Raw genomic sequence first — 21,248 nt, forward strand, 5'->3', positions numbered from 1 at the left:
TTGCAATTCTTTCTTTTCTTTTTAGTTAAATGGCCTGTTATTTATAATAATAATAATAAAATAATAGTTCACTGATTTTTATCATAAGGAACTTAACAAAATTAGGAGTAGACAAGAAAAAAGGAAACATAATGTAAATAGGGCTAGATATAGATTATTATAACAACCGTTTTCCTTCATATAAACTATAGTTAAGACGTTAAGACAAATCAAATACATTCATATAATCACGTCTATATTCCTTGGTGAAAGACAGAGCCAACAGTCATTAAATACTACCATGTTCAACTGTTTGACATAATATTGGAATTGAGATTCAAATAGTTCATAAGCCCATCCTTTAAACCCCAAAGACTTGTATTACGGTATACTAACTTAACTACCAGCCATTTAATATTATAATTTATCAATAATTACTTTTTTATCAACCACTCCATTTCCATCGGCTAATAATATAGAGATTGTCACGTTCTATTGCACATTTCTGCTATAAAGGAAACTCTAGTTATTGTCAATTACAGAGAACAAGGCGTATTAATAACGCGACCTTGTGTCACCACCGCGCCGTCCATTCTAGTCCAAGCAACGACATGAATAATAATGAATAATTATTAACTAATTTATTAGCCCACTTCCCGACTGCTTCTTTCGGTACTAAAATAAAACGAACAATTTTGATATGCATTTTTATTGAAAAACACTGTCGCGAAAAATTGTTGGGCATGTCAATAGTCTAACAACTGAAGACGCTGTAGACCGAATAGGAAAATCAGAAAGCGGACCCAAAGAATCGAGCGGTCCCGAAAGGATAGAAGAGAATTAACAAGCCTATAAGATAAAGTCAGATGATGATTGATTTCGTTCTATGAACAGAAAATATAGAGAAACTGGCTGTAGAAATAGGTGCCAAAAAGTCAGTAACAGTAAACAGTACCTATCGACCTTATTATTATTTCACGATTTATGTTTAAAAAGTATATGAGAATATCATATTTATCAACAGCGTTGGTATTTATTAGTTAACAAATAATTAAATTTTATATTAAATATTCTTCTTCTTATATCTAAGGGCTAAGTTTTGTCAGTTGAATTAAGTGAAGCGTTCACTATTCATTCTCCGCAATTATTTTTATTTGTTGGTATAATGAAACGTTTACCTTTACCTTAATCTCAATTTTATTGTGCAAGCAATTAAACATTATAAAAATATGAGGAAATATGTAATAAATGAACCGAGTTAACTTGAAATAATTGTGTATTGACCCTTAGACTATTATTTACCTCAGCGCACTAGTGTACAATCTGAAGTATATTTACGGTTACATCTAACAGTATCAAGACGCATATCTAGTGATTCAATGGAAAAACTACCTAAAAATTCTCTCTTAGAATTCCATTCAAGTACCTTACAAGATGTACGAAATCATTACAGTTTAGACGATCCTAAACGATTAGATGAAGCAATCGATATTTTACAGGAATGGGCACGTAAACAAACTCATTTCACAGTAACGGAATTTGGTAAGCTACTTTAAAGTTTTCAGTTTCCTTTCCATAATTTAATTTAAGTGCCTCTTTAGAATAAGACCTCTTCAAATTTTTCTCATGGATGTCGTTAAAAGCGACTAAGACTAAGGCTATTAAACTTGGGATTCTTTTTGTAGGCGATAGCGTCACTGTCTGTCCTGTCACTATTTGAATCTTAATCTATCATCCTACTACTATTATAAAGGCGAAAGTTTATATGGATGTTTGTTACTCTTTCACGCAAAAACTACTGAACCGATTACCATGAAATTTGGTATGTAGGTAGCTGAAGACCCAGAATAACACATAGGCTACTTTTTATCCCAGAGTTCCCGCGGGATTGATAGGGTTTCCATGCGGACGAAGTCGCGGGCGGCCTCTAGTTAAACTAATATAACTGAATGTGGCCTTTTAGATCTTTTCAATCTCGTTCAGGCAACCCCAAGGTTATATGAGAAAGATTAAAATACCTTTTCATAAGTTTAAATATATAGGAACTTGTTTAATTTTTGTTGCAGAAAGAGATTTCTTAGAGAGAATGATAATAACAAACAAAGGTTTGTTAGAACGCTGTAAGAAGAGGTTGGACAAAATTTGTACTTTAAGAACTTTGATGCCGGAATTCTTTTTACCAGTAGACGTTAAGACTATGAAGAGTAACATGGAATGTTTGTAAGTATTGATACACTATAATTAAATAGCTTTTTCTAGCAGCTTCACTTCTTCTGTATTAAACAAAAATTCACCTTTAGTTCCGTAAAAAATTAACAAATGTACTCTTGTTTGGGACCTTTGACCTTTGTTACCTGGGATACTACTGTTATTCATACAAAATCTATTGTCATCAAAATCGATCCAGCCACAAAACTGACATGAATGGATTATGTAGATTATATACGAGTATTTATGAAGTAGTCTGACAAGACCACTTACAAGGGATAAAACTTTATAAGTGGGAGTGGTAACCAATGCATTAATTATTACAGGAATATTGCAATAATGCCGAAACTGACAGAAGAAAATTACAGAGTTTATATGTTAAAAAATTTTGGAAAACAATTCTCATCTACATTTTTTATGGATGTGTATAAAGTACTCATAAGCGTGAGTAAACAAATTAACAATACTTTAATTTACTTATAACCGTGTTCTGATGTGACCAAGGTTTATCTACCAATGTTGAGGAGGTCAGGCGGGAGTCGCTTCGTGTAAAAACCTGCTAACCCAATCCAGGGTCTGGGTCATAAACAAAACCCGGAGTTCTCTCTAGAAAAAACCTTTCACGGAAAAACTATTCATTTTGATGATATTTAGTACGCGGGTAAAATATAACCTGGAATAATATAAACGGTACTGTTTATCCCACAATTCCCACGGGGTTGAAGCATCGAAGCACTGCTAGTAATTTTAAAAATGTACAGGTATATCATGCAACTCAATGGATCCCAGATGGACATAGACTTAAGGGAAGAGTACGTAGAAGACGCGCGACAACATTCACAACTTTCTCAGTGGTTGGCAAAACTGAGCTTCAAGTAGAGTATTGTGGAGAATCGAAGGGGAGGCATTTGTCTATCATTGCCAATTACAAATTAGTATACTAAAAAAAAATTCATACCTGTTTATGTCTCCAGATGTGGCAATATATGATGAGACACGACTACCACGCTGGATTTATCATTGTTTACGACATGTCTGAAGCAAACCTTGTCGACGTGATGACCAGTATTAATTTGACTGAGTTCAGACAAATTGCTACCATCATTATGGTAAGTAGAGACGAAATTATGTAAAGAAGTAATTATTTCGTTAACCTCTATATCGAAATAATAGACGATGCAATATCTAAAACTGTAGGCCACTAGCAACGCACAACATTCTCTGTGCCTTAAGCTTTTCTCATCTATTTTCTCTGCAATCTTGACCAGGTCGTCAGTTCATTTGGTAAGGAGTTTTCCCAAACAAAGCCTAGTTTTCGGTCTTCACCCAACTACTATTTTTCCCAGTTCATCGTGGTGCGGCAAATATGGTTATCAATAATTTCATAACTAAATGTTTTCAGGAGGGCTATGGAGCAAGAATAAAAGACATTTATTGCATATCTAGTTCCAAGCTTATGAAAACTTTAGTGGACTTGCTGAAACCAATGGTTAGCAAGAAATTAGGTGACAGAGTTCAAATAATTGAAGATAAAAATTTGCTGAAGGAAAAGATATCAGTAGAAATATTGCCATCAGATTACGGCGGCAAGGAGAAAAGTCTGCCTGAATTGCATCGTATGTGTTCAAAATTGTTAATTTATATATAACTTATCACAATCATGTTTTGTTCCAAATTTTTACATGCATAATCGATAAAACTACAATAAGTTATAATATGTATGTGGTGGTCTTTGAGACTAAATACTTAAAATGAAGAGGTTCCGTTAAATTTAATAAAAATGTCGAGAATTCTTTTTTTTTGTTATCTAATAATATACTTATAGTTTTTGTGTAGTAGTTTGAATTGGCTCACTTATTTGAACATTTTGTAAATATATGTTTTCAGAGGACTGGTTTGACGAGTTAAGCTCAGAAGATCATATGGAATTCATGAAGAAGATGAGTGAAAGCAAAACCAACGAGGCAATGAGACAAACTGACAAATTCAACGAGGAGTACTTGGGAATGCCCGGCACGTTTAGATCTTTAAGCGTTGACTAAACCTGTTAATATATAACGGATTGTTGGAATTCAGTTAAATAGAACTTGATTATCTAAATGTAATAATATATAAAAGAGGACGTGCCGTTTGGTTCTAAAGAAAAGAACCACTCCCTACATCTTCCCCATGGATGTCGTAATAGGCGGCTAATGGATCTAACTTGGACTAATCTTGTAGGCGATGGACTAGTAACCTGTTTCTATTTTTATTGTAAAGCCACACAATTGAACGGGGCCTTTCAGTCTTTTCCAGACTGTTGTCCCTGTATACCTGTTTTATGAAGTGATAAGGTCGCCTTTTGCTGCTATGTTTTAATACATGATTGTGAAATTGCTGTAATTTATTGTAGTGCAATAAAGAGTTATTGTATTGCATTGCATTGTATTGTATTGTATAAACATATCATCGATACTATTGAAGACATTTTTTTTTATATTAATTAAGTTATGTGGAGATGACAATCGTATTAAAAATTACGCTGATAAATATAGGTACTTGGCGTAAAAAAAAACTGAGTATAATAATATCTAGGTACAGAAAAAACTGCAATCTAATATGAAGCTCATTAGTTTTCGCTTACGCCTTCGTAATTTTATTATTTATTTGCTACATATATGGGTGTTTGCTGATCACTTTTGAAATTCAGCGTGAGCGTACAAATTGCTTTCTATGACTTTTTAAATGTCCCTCTATCTATTTCAGTTAGAAAAAACAAAATGTACAAACAAAATATTTTTACTGGTTTATTAGGTATAATATGTATAGCGTTGTGATAAAAGAAAACTGGTAAGTTATTATGTATCTTACTCACATATATACGAATATTACTTTCATTAAAAACTTTTTCTATCTTTCTATGCTATGTTAGAAAGGAATTATTGTATTCTTCACGAGTTCTTTATAAGGCTAAATAATGTGGTCAAATTAAAAGTTACATTGGTTGATTGTTACTTTTTTATCTTCTTTAATTTTTCTACAATTTCTACATACCAAAACCTCATCAATATTGTTCCTATGATCAATTCTTAATAAAATTATCTAGCTACTCTACTCTAGCTCACTCGCGGGTCCGCCTGCTAGTAAAGTGCCCTATGTTCTTCTCCGTACTTCAAACTATGTATATGTATGTAGAATTTAATGGAGGTCAGGTCAATGATTTTGGCGTGAAAAACGAATAAACAAATACAATTTCACAATTATATTATTTCTATGGATACAGATAATATAATTGTAAATTTTTTAAGATAGATTTTACATACATGGAAGATGTTCTCATTCCGACTCCGGATTTTTTCTCTCTCTTACTCTTGGCGTTACTTCTCTTCTTGACAAGATCGAAACCATTAAGAATACCTGGTCTATGTCAAACAAAGTCAAGGGCGAAATTGCCTTGGTCATTCCGGTACCACGCTCACTTCCAACTGTTATAACGGACATCGATTTCTACGCTTACGAAACTCTGCCGGCCGGACGCACATCGTAAGGCGACAGGCACAGTACCTACGAGATGAGTTGCGAAAATGAACCATACATAATAATTAACACACAATAATCATAATCACGTCTTTAGAGCTAGACTGAGTAAATATAAGAGACTTGAAGGCTACTTTCATCTAGATAGCTTAATATGACAGATGCACAGTGAGAAAAAATTCAACCAAAAAACAAAACAAAAGTACACTATCCTTAAATATATGTATGTAATTCTTCTCATAATTACCACGAGAACGCAAATAAACTAGATAAGTATTAAAATAACTGCGCAACTTATATTCTGATAGTTTATATAAGTCTTCGTGATTCAATATCTGAGAAAATTTATGTATACCAACTTATTCCAAGAAATAACAATAAAGCAGGATTCTACTATTTATGGAATATATTGTATAAGTACATATTGCTTTTTAAATTGCCATATAACACCAAATTAACCCAATGGTAGACTGTTAGATAATGCAATTAGCTAGTCCACTTTTTGTACTTTACATATTGTAATCGTTACAATAAAGAATAAAATAAAACAAATAAATTTGATCGATTAACTTCAAAAGTGTGTTCAAATCCTAACTATGCATTTATAAACTGAAACCTTGCTTCGTAGCCTCGAATATTCCAAGAATACCTAATTATTATTTAGATTTAAAATAAACAACAACAAACGGGTTTTTTCAACAAATTATTTTATTCAAAAACGCCGTGTGGTCTTTTCGACCTATGAAATTGGTTTGTTTTCTTTGATTGCAAATTTCTCTAAAGCAAAAATTAAAATGTTGTATCACAAATTAAATTATTGCTTTTGACATTTAAGGAACTGATGAAAATCTTCTTTGAGAAGGTCTTGTTGTAGGAGTAGGTAACTATCCGAAGATATTATTTCTATCATTTTGCAAAATTAATAAATAACCTACTTTGTTTACAACAGTAAAAAATCTAGTAAGCCAATTTCAACTCTTACCAGGCCAGGCGTGTAGTGTGCCTGTTTCGAAATTTTCCTACAGGTTGCCTGAAAGAAATTACAGAATGTGAAAAGACCGCGTTTTGCATCACCTTAGTTTATTTTGTAGGTGTATTATGTCGTATTCATTTATGTAGAATAAAAAGCTTTCATTCCCTTTTATAAATAAAAAAATGATACTGAGAAAAAAAAATGGTCAGCAATCAGAAGTGAAAGCCATTAAAATTCCATGCACGTGATTGCGCTACAAAACCAAATTAAAATATTATGTAAGAACGAAACATTGCTCGAACATTGACACAGAATAGCATATTAGTAGTGTGAAATAGGGGGTCCATTTGGACGTGTAACACGTGAATAATATGTGGTGAAATAATATTATATCAATTTTTATACTGTGACCGTTCTTTACACTGTACGGTCAAAGGTTTAAGTTAATTGTTTCTCGTAAAAGAACACTATTAAAGTATACAAGAGGTATGTAGCTAAGCAAAATTAACTCGTATTTAAGTTTATCACCTATGGGTTGCACTAAATAACGATAACGATAACCAAGCCGTAACAATCTGTTAATATCCGATTGAACAAAATTTATATTGAATAATTTCTTTCTGTATTTCAATTCCATCATTTAACCATTGAGCTAAACTTGGCCATACAGTCTGTTTCACACTATTGATTCTGTCTGTCTGTATTGATAATGTGGTATGAGTGCATTCGTCTTCTTCCTCCTGGCTTTAGTCCTGGTTGCATCCTCATCACTCTGTAGAGAAGCTTTTGTTATGCATTTGACTGTGTTGTAACCAGTATTGGATCGATCATGATTACCTACACATCCAGCTGCCTGAATGTGTAGATGTCCTCACGATATTTTCCCTCGCCGTAAGAGCATCAGTTAGTATTCAAATAATTGTACATAACTTCTAAAATAGGCAATGGTACATGTCCGAGGTGGGATTCGAACCTGTGCTTTTATGCGCATCAATCATTTTAACCGGGCAACTTAGGGTATAAGTACATTCGTATTGTATCTAAAATTCATAAGATACGATATCTGTTATTGTATACGTATTGTTAACGTTAAGTTAAATTTGACGTTTACAAGACTATGGGTCAATTCTAACACATGGACCTTTCATGACATCGCGGGGCACCAAATCGATGGTCAACACATCGACAGGTTTAAGAAGCGAAGGTAAACCACGAGACACACTAAATTAACTATTTGATTATTGGTATCATGTAGGTAGAAGTTTGATATGAAAGTTACTCTATCGCAAAATTTTGTGAAGTTGAGTTAATTATTATTTTTATTTTAACTTATTGTCATCGTCATAAGTGAGTGAAATTATCTTGCGGAAAGAAGACAAAAGTACCGTAACAAAACTATAGGTATTTTGCATTTTGTACCTTTAATAAATTATGGAAATATTCATATTTTTCGAACTTTAGAAGGGGAAGGTCAAGATGAACGTATTTTCATAACACCCAAATCCGACGAACTTGTATGAGTAGAGAGTACTGACATTTAAAATAACGAGACGGAGATATTACAAATAAAAAAAAAATTGTTCGCATAGTTTTAGCTCGCAGCGATTAACTAGTACAACTTAAAAACTTTCTACGGAGACTATAAACACAAAAATATTAAACAGGATTGTGTGTTCTTGCCTTAAAATTCTTACTACTGCAATATATTATGAGTGTTGTGCTAACGTAATCATCGTATACGCACTGGTGGACAGGCCTTTGCAAACCACAGTGCAACCGACATACAGTAGTACATTTTTATAGCTAGACTGTGCGTGTAGTCCTGACCTTTCTATAGTGCATGGAGTAAGTGTCAACGGAAAATGTTCTTGCTCAAAAAGGTACGTTCTAGTATAAAAAGTCACCTGTTATAATTTTATGTGCGATTTGCGTCATTTGTAACATTGTCATTAATAGTTTTATGGGTGCCTAGAAAATTGATACAAATTAAAGTGGTTCATGGACGCTGAATAAATTTTGTGCTGAATTGGTTAAATTTTAATTGGTTCTTGAATAAACTGAATCACAAACTTGATATAAACTGAACCATTTTACCTATCCTATTTTTACTGCATTTCTAACAGAGATTATAAAATTGAATTTTTTGTATTTTTGTGACTAACCAAAAAAATATTTGCTATTATTACCAAAATTTATTTTCTAAATAAGATTCTTAACTGTAGAATATACTTAGAACCTTTCTTATTTATAAAATTACATGATTAAACAAACTCCGACGTACCTATATCTACATCTGTTTATATGACTGTTGGCCAATAAATGTTACGTGATGACTTGAAAGAACAATAAGTGGAGTAACATTTACAAAGGCACAGTTACAATCTGTGAATTAATTCAACAAATATAGGTTTATTTGTATACTAGCGACCGCTCGTAGATTTGCTCACGTTTAATGGAAACTCGTAGGGTGGAGTTGACGCACAAATTATACTAGCAATGTTGGGAAATTATTGGGTTATTCAAATTTTAATAAACACAATTTTGATCCATTGCAAGTGGAGTGTGGTTCCCAAAGTGGGAAGGGATCACTGGAACTCTTTTTGTATGCGATGGGCTAGCAACCTGTTACTTTATGAATCTCAATTCCATCATCAAGCCATTTAGCTGAACGCTGCCTGAATCTTGTCAAGACTGTTGAGTCTGTCTTCCCTGCAAGGGATAGACGGGAGTGTATGTCAGTTTATATAATGGCCGGACTTCACGCTAAATGCATTAGCAAATTCTTTTACATTAGCAAACAGTAAACTTTTGAGTTATTTGTAAAATCCATCTTTCGATAGGTATTATTACGAACCCGGTAATTGACGGTAAGAGCTAGTTGAATATAAAAGGTAAAAAATACGCTTTCATCCAAAAATTAGTAATCTGACAAATCGCAGATTTTCAAGGTTTAATTGAAGACCGAATAGACGGGTATTACCATTTTTTAAATTGTTCTACATGGTGCGTATATTTTTTATAAATTAGCACTTTGGCACATGATAATTAATTTTACTAGCAATGTCATTATCTGTACAGCTTTAGCACAAAAGTATGTCAAATATGAAAAGGTTTTTATACAAATTATTAAATTTTGAGTTTGAGGTTCATATTTATTTAACCTACACGTGATTACAGTATGTCTGTTTCTTAATACATATAGGTACATAGATATAGTAAGACTCTTCAACACTAATGCTTGTCTGCAAACACATGATTAATTTAAATTGACATCAGAGAATCGCGCAGTTTGCAAAATGCTCGCTTTAAATTTTTTGTTGTTATCAGTGACAAAAAGTTACTTAAGTATCGTTTGGACGTTTATAACAAAGAATCTAAGTGCCTCACTATATTGTGTTCTAAATTATACGTTGTATCATTAGTAGTAGTTAATCATTGATAATGAATGAAATTTGACAACTTATGTTTTTTGTAAGTTTTTTTGGTTATATAGATTTTTTTAAATGCCAAATACGAGTACATATATCACAGGGAACAGAGTCAACAGTCTCGAAAAGTTTCGAAGGTCACTTTCCGATGACAGCTTAATGATAGAAAAGTACAAGTTGCTGAAAATACAAGCTTCTGTCTATACGAAAATGTAAACATGTGATTTTTGTGTGAATTATGTTAAATGTTTATTTTAATCATATTTAGTTTAACATTTACGAGCTATTTTGATTTTGGTGTGAATTAAGTAATATATTTTTTTTCTACTAAATTTAGTATACCATATGTAATTTATCATATGCAAGTAGATATGCACTTTACTTCTTTTTTAACACTCTTTTGTTTTCCTAGAAAACACAAAAGCCCATGAAGTCCAACAACCTAACACAAAAACATTAATTCAGGAATTATAATAATGATTTATGACTATACCTGTCGCGCCAGTACGACTGAAGCCTTACGTAGTAGTAATAAAGTTTTAGAGGTCTACAACCAGTTCGCCGATACATATTAAGTCTTTCGCAGAATTTTTGATTAAAAGTTCTTGGAGTGTTTGATGTAACGGTCGTGTGAGTGTTTTGTTTACCAAGTTAAGTGAGCAAGGTGAGCATGACTTTCGTTTGTTTGTTTATTAGATTAGTTAAAAATTAAACAAGTTGTAATAAAGTGTATTTCCCAAGAGATTTTATTTTAACGAAAATGTTAAACTAAATTAACATAAAAAAACTATGTGTTAAATGGGAGAAGAATAAAATACAAACTAAAAAATAATGAAACTGATAATATTTAACTTATGCATGATTATAGATCAGTTTATTTCATGTTTCACAAAAAACAAAATTAAGTACTTAGTTGTCCGGAGTCGTAATTAAAATGATTATATGTAAAGGAATAAATACAATTTTTTTGTTCTGCAAATCATTATCGTACCAATTTAATAGATAACCAACTTTACATTGTCAATACCCCTCAAAATATTAGAAAAGAAGCCATTATTGATGGAACAACTTTTGCCAAATGTTTAAAATATAAAATTCTTCTATACGTAGTTTGGTAAAACATAGCTTCTTTATATTTATGTAACGACCATAATAAATAATTATTACCAGATATTACAAACTAAAATTAATTTATTACTTACAAAATCGCGTATCGTATAGTCAATTAAGAGAAAAATTTGAATGGGACTCTTATTTTAGGCGATGGGCTAGCAAATTGTGACTGTCAAACCAAGTATTAATGATAAATGGTGTTCGTTATTATTAGTTTTATGTAAGTACCTACTTAACATAACATATGTACATGTTCTCAATTATTTTATGGTAATACGGGTCTTTAGAAATATGACTTAAAAAATAATCGGTCAATTCCGACCATTTCTTTATTATCTATTATTATATTATTATCCTTCAACAAGAAAATCACGTTTGTTATAACGAACGTGATTTTCGGTTGTCACAAGTTGCAGTTCATGAACCGCATTAGTAAATTGGTCAAATTTTCACTAATGTTGCCGCTGTAATAGCAAGTATTAAAATTTAAATTATGAGGCTTTCATATTTGAAACCGTTCATGAAATTCAGCTAGTGGCAGCCGAACAGCGGAGTTCTTAAAAACTGATCTTAAAAACTGGTGGAACCCTTTGTTAGATGCTAAGTTAATAATAAACATGTTCTCTGTTTTTGTTGTCGTTTTTTTCGTTGTGACTCTGTGAGGATTGGTTAAATTAGGTAATATATTGCAAAAGGCGATGCCAACCTAATTTTATTATGTGGATCCTAACATTCGTTTTTGCACTACTTGAAAGAGTAGCCATAGTCTACACTTACGAATTCATCGTTTTCTACAAATATACATAAAAATGGAGTGCTCCATTCTAAGGTGTCGTGAACTGAGCATAATTATGAATCCTTGTACTCACATAAAATAAAATGTAAACATTTGTGTAATTATCTTACATATTGCAAGTTTATATCACAGAACGATCTTTTTTTTCAACTAACGATACCTAAAATGTTTTATAACACTGTAATTAAAAATGTTGCTACTTATATAATTAGCCGACAAAACAGTTAAAAATCTAGGCATTCATTAAGTTGAATTTATTTTTATGATGTACACAATAAGTTGCGGAGTAGGTAATATAGAAATATGCACACTTATCTAGTTAAATTCGTAGTAGGTAATAAAAAGACAAAAATTGAAACATCAAAAATTTCGCGAGGCAGTTTATTATTTGGAATTTGTTGCCAAAGTTCAGGATCCACTTCTACAAACATACATTATGCCTTATTCTCTTAAGTCGCGAAACGGGAAGGGGCTACTCATAGATGAATGGCATACCTAATGATGGAATTCAGTTGAAGAAATTGGGACAAAATATGTGTTAAAAGATGAGCGATGGTCAAATAGGTAACGTGCCTGGTTAAAATCCGTGATGCTCGTGAAAGGCACAGGTTCAGATCCCATTTCGGGCATGTACCAATGACTTTTTTCGAGAAAGTCGAGTTAGGTTCCTCTGCAAAGGTTACGGAGGTCAAAGGGAAGTCACTTGTGTAAAAATCTGACTCACCCAAGCTAGGATCAATGGTCAAAAGGCTTATCCCGGGCTCCTATCCAGAGTGGTGAGGATTCAATCAGGACTAACGTCAGGAGGAAAAAGACGGTAATAATCATATATACAAGTTTATAACCATTCCTTTTCCCTATTGTAACAACTAGCAATATTAAAGCCAAATCGGCCATGCACTTTTCCTTTGCTAACAGAACAGCATGATAATTCAACAAAGTTAATTAATAATTAACAAGAAATTTAATAATAAATTGGCAATGTTTCACGATCTTACCTTACACTTATCTACCTTGTGAAAGCAAAAGCAAATTAAGAAAATTAAATAGTTTTTCTGTTCTTAATATCTGTCGCTTGGGAACAACATACTCGTAAATATAAAAATATAAAGTTCAAATAAACTTCCTAATCAAATAAAATCACTGTCAAGGTTCATTCGAGCCTTGACCAAATTTTGCCACACGTGGATCAATGGACCTTCAATTTGCAATGTCAAGTGGCGATTTTCTGGGTCAAAAATGTAGTTTGTGAGCATTAATGAGATTTAGACTTTAAAATTTTGTTAATTTGTAGACCCTTATGTAGCAAATGTATTATTAGATGAAATGTGAAAGATATAGTATCTGCCTATCCCTCCAGGAAATAAACTTGATTTTATGTGTCATTTATAACTTATTCTAAACTTTTCATGACCGACAGATAAAATTTATTTGAAGATTTAACGCTAATAAACTTCTTCTTTCAAGCAACGTGTTAGCAACCTGTCACTATTCAAATCTCAATTACCATCCAGAAATAGTTGGCTCTGTCTACGTCGTAAGGGATAACGACGTAATACATGTATGAAATTTTGTTTTAAAATAATCCTGCACACGGACACAGTGACTTAAGTTAATTATACAGCTTCACAACAAAATAATAATTTCGTACCATTAAGGTCTCGAATGTCATGAGCAATTTTAATTTTTATTACGTGTTATTTCGTCAAATGATACTTTAATTAAGTACAGTAATACCTACATTAATTTTTTTAAACAGTATTTTATCACTCATTTTTGTTTAAGTTCGTAACATGTTCAAAAAAAGTTCCTTATTTCTAAACATCCAGTTATTTTTATAAAACTAAACCTGATTAATAAGCAACAGTTGTCTACTATGCGCATATAAAGGCATATTTTACCTACAATATATGTAAATTTAATAATAATTTTTCATTGTTTCAGATGTCTTTCAAAGATGCGCAGCATCCCTTATACCCTTATACAGAGGAAGAGAAACAAGAGATTAGAAAAGAGCTGGGATTGAAGGAGACAACGATACAAGATGACATCGATGCAATAATAGACTGGTTCAAAAAGCAACCGCATTTAATCGAAGCCGGAATAAGTGAGTCCCTCTCTGTGTGTTATTTACAATAATCCTATATTTTATACAAAAAAAACATAATTTGTACCAGATATTTGCTTGGCCCGTGCTTGCCCAATCTTTGAATCTTAATTTCATCATCATTTAGTAGACGTAAAATACACGTTACTTGTATGTCACAAAGGGTTCTACATTACCTACATACAAATGTATAATCATGTATACATATATTCTTTGCGGGGTAGACATAGTCAACACCCTTAAAATACTGAAAGGCCCCGTTCAGCTGTATGCAGTATATATTTTCGTATTCATACATTATTTTTACGAGAGTAGTATTATTTTTGACTTGACCTTCCTTCGACGATGACAACGATGATATATGTATTTATATTTTTATCAAGTTCATCATGATCATTTATCAAAGCCAAACGTTGTGACTTGTCAACCCCATTCAAACTTATTATAATATAAGTAATATAAGTTTGAATGGGGTTGACAAGTCAAGTATTGATATTTATTTTTTGTTGTTTGATATTGAAGAGTTTATTTTAACAAATAAGCTTACAAAACTACTGGACCGATTTTGATTACCTATATTTGAAGAAAAAGACAAACAGGCAATGCCAGAAATTCCTACGGCAGTTGCTTTGCAAAAATAGTAAGAAATAAAGGCATGATGTGTATGTGTTTGTACCTATATAATATGTATGTAATAATCACTGCTAAACAAATTATGCAAGTCGCAATTATATAGTTAGCAATCAATAAAGATGCTTTTAGAAAACCTTGCACTTCTATAATTTATTGAATACTTCGCATTAATTATTGTCTACCTTAATGTGATATTAGTTTTATTTATCATGATCTTAATGATGATAAAATACTTTTCAGTTATTTTAATGTGACACGTTATGAGTGTGTCTATATCCACCATATTTAAACTATTTTAGTGAAAATTAATTTGTGTGTGTTTTAAAGTTAGATATGCGTTAATATTAGCGAAATTAGAATTATAATATTGACCGTTTACACAATATTGACATTTGATTAATTATTCATACTGTCTTTTTTAGCTCGAGAAATTATTGAAAGGATGCTAATTATATCAAAAGGTTCATTAGAGAAAACCAAGCAAAGAATCGACAACTTCTACAAATACAGGGGTTTTGCGCCAGAACTCATTCAAAACAGAGAAAAAGAACTTTGTAACCACAGCAGGGGTATATGGACTTTCATGTAAGTTGATTTTTATTTGTTTAATTTATATAAGTACCGTCAACAAATCTAACAACCCAAACTCACTGAAAATTTTTCTCTATTACCGCGCCATAGAGATCCAAGCTAGGGAACTCGATGTGCAGTTTACAGACTTTACAGCTTGCGTTCCTGTGCACTTATATTTCGATTATTTACTTTTTCCGTAAGAATTTCAAATTATCCTTGGGTATAAAAAGTTTGTCTTCTGGAATTTCACTACTCTTGGAACAGGCATGACAAATTTTAACTTCCTACTATCAGTAGCTTCGGCTGTGCGTCGATTGTAAGTCGGTGACTCGGTAACACAAAAGTTTCATAATGACTGATTAGATTGTATTCTTGCTTAGGGTTACCCATAAGTTTTTCGGCTCTGGGTTTAAAAGTTATAAGTTAGTGGAAAGAATAGTCCTTCGTTGAGAGATAAATAAATAAATATAAGAAAAAGATTGAGTTAAGTCCTAATGACTTTGACAGATTGAAAAGCGCGTTAGGGATGAGTCTCATGAGAGCGTGTCGTTCTTACATACTCTACTCGTAAGTATTAAGGAGAGAAAGATAATTATTTTTCAAACAAATTTGAGGTCATTTAAGTAAGAAATACCTAAAAATAAACTGTAAGATCTATATAAAAGTATTAAAAATTTAATCTGTTTTATTTTAGCCGGCAGGCGGCCATGCCAAAGTTATATAAAGGCAACAGAGTGTCAGTATTCAAGTTCATTGAACCTGACCCTGGCAAGTGTAACACTGACATTCTATTCAGGAATACATTTATGGTGAGTTGTTATTATCTGCACATTTGGTTTATACTCTTAAAACTACATACATCAAGCTTAAAGCTTGTGTTGTTGATTTGATGAAACATTATAACGCAAGTAAAAAAAATACTTCTGAGCACTCTATGGTTTTCAAGTGAAACATTTAGCAATTTTTTCAAGTTATGAAATAGTAGCTCTTAGAACGCGTATGTCAAGTGGAGAAGGGACGTCAACAACGCGTGTGTCAGCTCTAAAATATGTCAATGCCATAACACTGTTATTGTGTGATTCTTTCAATGAGGTCCATCTTCTAGAAGATGCCGTAAGGGAATACGCACTTTAACCATTTGCAGCAATTTTGCTTAGTTTCCATGTTACAGGGTCATAGATTTAAGATGGAAGCACAAACTGTGTGCTTTCCGGGACTTTAGAATAGAACTACTCCATATCTTTCAAATGGATGTCGAAAAAGGCGACTAAAGAATAGGCTTATAAACTTGGGATTACTCTTGTAGGCGATGGGCTTACAACCTATCACTATTTGGATCTCAATTCCATCATGAAGTTATATAGCTGAACGTGGCCATTCAATCTTTTCGAGTCTCCGTTGTCAATTATAAGTAGTTTTCTTCATTATACTGAAGGTCGTAATTGCCTTGGCAGATGACCCGACTAGCATCTTTTTCGACTGTACTCAGCTTCTCTGAGAGTGCCAATAATACGTCCCTCTAAACCTCATTTACTTTATAATTTTAATGAGTGAAATTTCTTCTTTCAGCTCGGTGATATAAGATTAACTTACGACTACATGCTTGGCGACATTTGGGTACTAGATATCAAAGAGGTTGGATTTGGTCACGTGTTGAGAGCAAACCCGGTTACTATGCAAAAGACTGCCCATATATTTCAGGTAAATTAATAAGGTTTTTTTATCGATTGGGAAGATTTTCATTACAGCTGGACGGTGCACGGGACGGTGTTGTAGAATGCCCTCATTTTTCTCGAACGTACTACCTTCTGACCCGTCGTCCCCGGGGCACAAACGCTGTAGTGAGAATCATCCTTAAGTTGCTTCCGAACATATGTTCTTACATTTTATGAGATATTTTTCGGTTTGTTAGAAGGCAAATTCTATTATCATGGATTTTGGAGCCCGTCTATAGCGTGTATGTTGATTAATAGATTTTATAAATAGAAGAATCACCTGATTAGCTTATTATTAGATTATTTTTACTCTAATTATTATTCTAGTACCTATTTGTAAAACAAGCTATCGTAATATCAAAACATAATTTTCATAAAGTGACATATTTATAAACAATAATTTTACATGATAACAACAAAATTATGCCGCATTTTTAAAGTTGTGGTCTGTGATTTATTTAATGCAGTTCCGTTTTAATTACATATGTGAAAGCGTTGATCATAAAACAAATAAATTGATATTGTATTTACAGAAAATGTAAAATATTAAAAAAAGCACAAGCTTCCGCTTCCTTTTACTGATGTATATTTCTGTGTAATTTACAAAAATGTATTGTTTTATTATTAAACTTTTCACGAATGGTTAAAATGAGTCGACTCAGCTATGATGAATGCCTTTTACAAACTGCGCAATGAAAAAAGTATTGTTGTTGTAACATAATATTGTTGTTTTTTTTTTCAGGATGGCATGGGTCTACGGATATCAGCAATACATGTCCTAAACGCTCCAATATTAGGACAAACGGTATTAAGTTTCATGAAACAGTTTTTTAAGCCTAAAATAATGGATAGGGTGAAGATACACGAGTCTGTTGAAGAGTTACATAAGCATTTACCAAAACAATACTTGCCCAAGGACTATGGGGGCGATCTACCTTCGATGGAAGACTTCAAAGGTAATATCTTCCATTTTCTACATTATAAAGAAGTATTCATGGATCATGGCAAGTGAAAACCTGTATGTACTCTCTGCCTAACTATCCAGGAAAGCAGACATTCATTGCTGCATATTGACTGGCAGAGAATATTTTTATAATAGGTTTTTGAAGAGTATATACCTTTATTGGTTACGGAGTTGAGAAAGCCGGTTGTCACATTTTTTAACGGTTCAAAAACCATTTACTTTTTTTACCTTTCAAACATACATTTATAAAACCTTTCAATGAAACCTGAAATATTTTATCGAAAAATTAAATTCGTGCTGATTTGAATCCTGAGCAACACAGTTTATTTACCAGTCCACGAGCGGACGTGAGCGCAACCCGATGTTTCAATAACTCTAGTTACATTGCGCATTGCATAATCTATGCCCGCGTACATAATTATGAACTAGTTTTAAATCTAGATCGTTAATTATATAGCTGACAAGAAGCATATAGGCAATCGAAAAATGCTGATTATTGATCATTGACGTAGAAATAGCACCTTAAATTATAATGCAGAAAGCAGTGCAGTGCAGAATTAATCAATCGTTAGTGTATATAACTATGAGTTTCTGAGTGACTGACAGCCAACGTACAGCCTTACTTATGAGCATGGAAAAGTGAGATTGACATGTATTTCATTTAAATTTAATTTTCTTATAAAGGTTTCATTTTTGATAAACTAGCGTGATGAAGGTACTAGGCGTAGGTACTTGAAGTTAAAGAATATAATATGTAATGAAAGTAAAATTAATCAATTTTAATATGTCAAAACTAGATAATATAATAAATACTAAACAAATGTACAAATATGTTACATTGTCTATTGTCATAAATCTATTTGATCCCTCAAAAACTGGTTCCAGCTAGAACAAAACACCTGTGTGATTATTTATAGTGCAAGTTATTTATATCACCCAAAAACCTGTTTCTACGAGTATTCACGTCATATATATAATGTACGCGTTCTTTGGTTCGCAAAAAAAAATATAAAAAATGAGTAGTTGGCTTCTTCCCTAAATCTTGCTACAATTATGAAACTCCTTCATTATCCTAACTTCTTTTGACCAAGGTCCTGGAGTGGCTAACCTTGCATGACACATATAGTTCCATAAATATGCAGGTTAACTCACAAGGATTTTTCTATCTGTAAGAGCATCGTTTAACTATCAAATTGGTGTATAAATAAGTAAGTCCAAGAGAGCCTTTAAGTCTCATGATGTAGCAAATCAATTATCAGTTTTATATTATTTCAAAGGATTATACTATCTGAAACACAGGTTACGTTTCATGGAAAGCCCCGATTATGATAAAATCGAAATTCAGGAAATGTTACCCCTAACACCGGTTCCTATGGGACCTTTACAGGATAAACTAACTGACAGCAGAGGTTTATAGGGGTTTTGGCATCTTTTGGAAATAACTCTTATACTTATTTAAAAAGAAGAAAAACTGGAATACAATACTATAGAAAAAATGAAAATACATATTGTTTAACATTTTTGTGTTTCAGAACGAAAAGTTTTACTTGTTTCTATTTAATAGACGAATTTATTTATTTTTAGTTGTAGGGCTATGAATATTTGTGTGGTGGGATACAAAATTAAATACAGACTAATAAAAAAAATAAAAATATATATATATTCACGCCTAAACGTGACAGATTGTAGACGTAGAATCCCAACTTTATAAGCCTATCCCTCGTGGTGGTGAAGGACTGGTCCTATTATTTTTTCTATTGATGCCGGGAACCACTCGACATATAAAATTTGTTTCAAATATAGTTCTTATTTGTAAATAAATAGAATCTCACTTGTTTCTTTGATTTCAGATAAATATGAAAAGGAGTTGAGGAGCGACAAAACAAGAAAATATTTACTGGATTTCAGCAAACTTATCTCAGACGAAAGGAAGAGACCAGGGGCTAGCATATATGACGAGTATGCTAGGATGTCCGGTTCTTTTAAGAAATTAGACCTAGATTAATTATTTGCACGCAGTTAAGACCATACTAGAAAATTTAAATTAACCGTTGCAGCAAAGTGAGCATTTGTAAGAGATTAACAATCTTTTTTATATGTATAAGCCAAAAACAAGTTAATGGTTGGTGGAATACACGGTAATTAAAAAATATTTATAATATAATACATTTTAAAAAATTAGACAAAAAAACAATAGTATCACTAGATGGGTGTTTGATTGTTATATAGCGCGTCGCAGGTCGACAAGTTGAATACGCTCCACAATTATAGAAAACTTTTTTTAATATATAATTTTGTAATTAAACACAAAAAAATAAGCGTAGAAAATACTTTTCATTCTTAAGCATTAAAAAAGTGAGGACAATAATTATAAGACGTATTTTTATATTTTGACATCTTTAAAATTTTACAAATCGAGCTTTTCACTACATATAATATAGTTATTGTTTTTTTAAACAAAATTTGTTAACTTGTGTTTTCGTCAGAGCATTATTTTTTGCATTATTGATATGTGTATATTGGTGATAGATTAAGTACCAAATGTTTTTACTACGTTTAGTTCTAATTTTTTAATAAAATCAACAATTTTTTATTGTATTTTGTTATTTAAATGTTTGTTGTTAGGCAGAATAGTTAAGTGAAATCATATACTGAATAAATGAAATTGAAAAAATTATTGTGTGTATTTTTAACCACACAGACCAAATAGTTTACAATAACCTTGATAGGTAATTACCGCGAAAATTATGTAACTTGATGGTTCAGTTGGCCAATAACAAGTTATTATGTATATATTTGGCGAAAACGATTTATGTGGATTTATATGAGAAGCTATATGAATTATTTAATTTGGATTGAACCGCTTTACTGATTAAATTATTTAAATTAATGTGACCTTGGCCCTTCTAATATAATTCTAATATTGACGTTACTTTGTGAATATTTTAGGAACACCTGTTGTGTTAGAAGCAAGTTGTTTTTATACATCCATATTTCACTTTCATTTGCAAATTGCAATTAAATAGAAAACCATCAAGGTCATATTATGGATATTTTCGTTTTTATGTGATTTAGCGTAATAACTAAGTCTACCTTTGACTAAATCTAAAAAAAAGTAGAAGCTCCTTTATATATGTCGAAGAAAGTGTAAAAACATCAATTAAATTCCTGTCCTATATATTCCTTTGTTTTTAAGTACCATATAAATACGATACAACCTTTAAAAAAAAACATAATTGCATC

General features: G+C 32.0%; 2 protein-coding genes across 3 annotated transcripts; both read left to right on the top strand.

Annotated features, from left to right (window-relative positions):
* Positions 1 to 84: 84 nt before the first annotated feature.
* LOC106129868 (uncharacterized) lies at positions 85 to 4,699 on the top strand. The gene is made up of 6 exons (XM_060950863.1): positions 85 to 1,521; positions 2,046 to 2,199; positions 2,514 to 2,631; positions 3,162 to 3,296; positions 3,590 to 3,803; positions 4,075 to 4,699. Exons 1-6 carry the CDS (start codon positions 1,359 to 1,361, stop codon positions 4,227 to 4,229), a joined length of 939 nt encoding a protein of 312 aa, XP_060806846.1. The 5' UTR covers positions 85 to 1,358; the 3' UTR covers positions 4,230 to 4,699.
* A 3,728-nt stretch (positions 4,700 to 8,427) lies between these two features.
* On the top strand, positions 8,428 to 20,419 carry LOC106129919 (alpha-tocopherol transfer protein). Of its 2 annotated transcripts, none has more exons than XM_060950690.1 (7): positions 8,428 to 8,556; positions 13,958 to 14,120; positions 15,176 to 15,338; positions 16,021 to 16,135; positions 16,896 to 17,027; positions 17,784 to 17,997; positions 19,856 to 20,419. In XM_060950690.1, exons 1-7 carry the CDS (start codon positions 8,539 to 8,541, stop codon positions 20,008 to 20,010), a joined length of 960 nt encoding a protein of 319 aa, XP_060806673.1. In that variant the 5' UTR covers positions 8,428 to 8,538; the 3' UTR covers positions 20,011 to 20,419. The 2 variants fall into 2 exon arrangements, with proteins under 2 accessions (XP_060806673.1, XP_013184072.2); XM_013328618.2 differs by lacking the exon at positions 8,428 to 8,556 and adding an exon at positions 10,660 to 10,768.
* The last annotated feature ends 829 nt before the right edge of the window (positions 20,420 to 21,248 follow it).

This window comes from Amyelois transitella, chromosome 22, assembly GCF_032362555.1.
Source record: "Amyelois transitella isolate CPQ chromosome 22, ilAmyTran1.1, whole genome shotgun sequence".
Lineage (NCBI taxonomy): Eukaryota > Metazoa > Arthropoda > Insecta > Lepidoptera > Pyralidae > Amyelois > Amyelois transitella.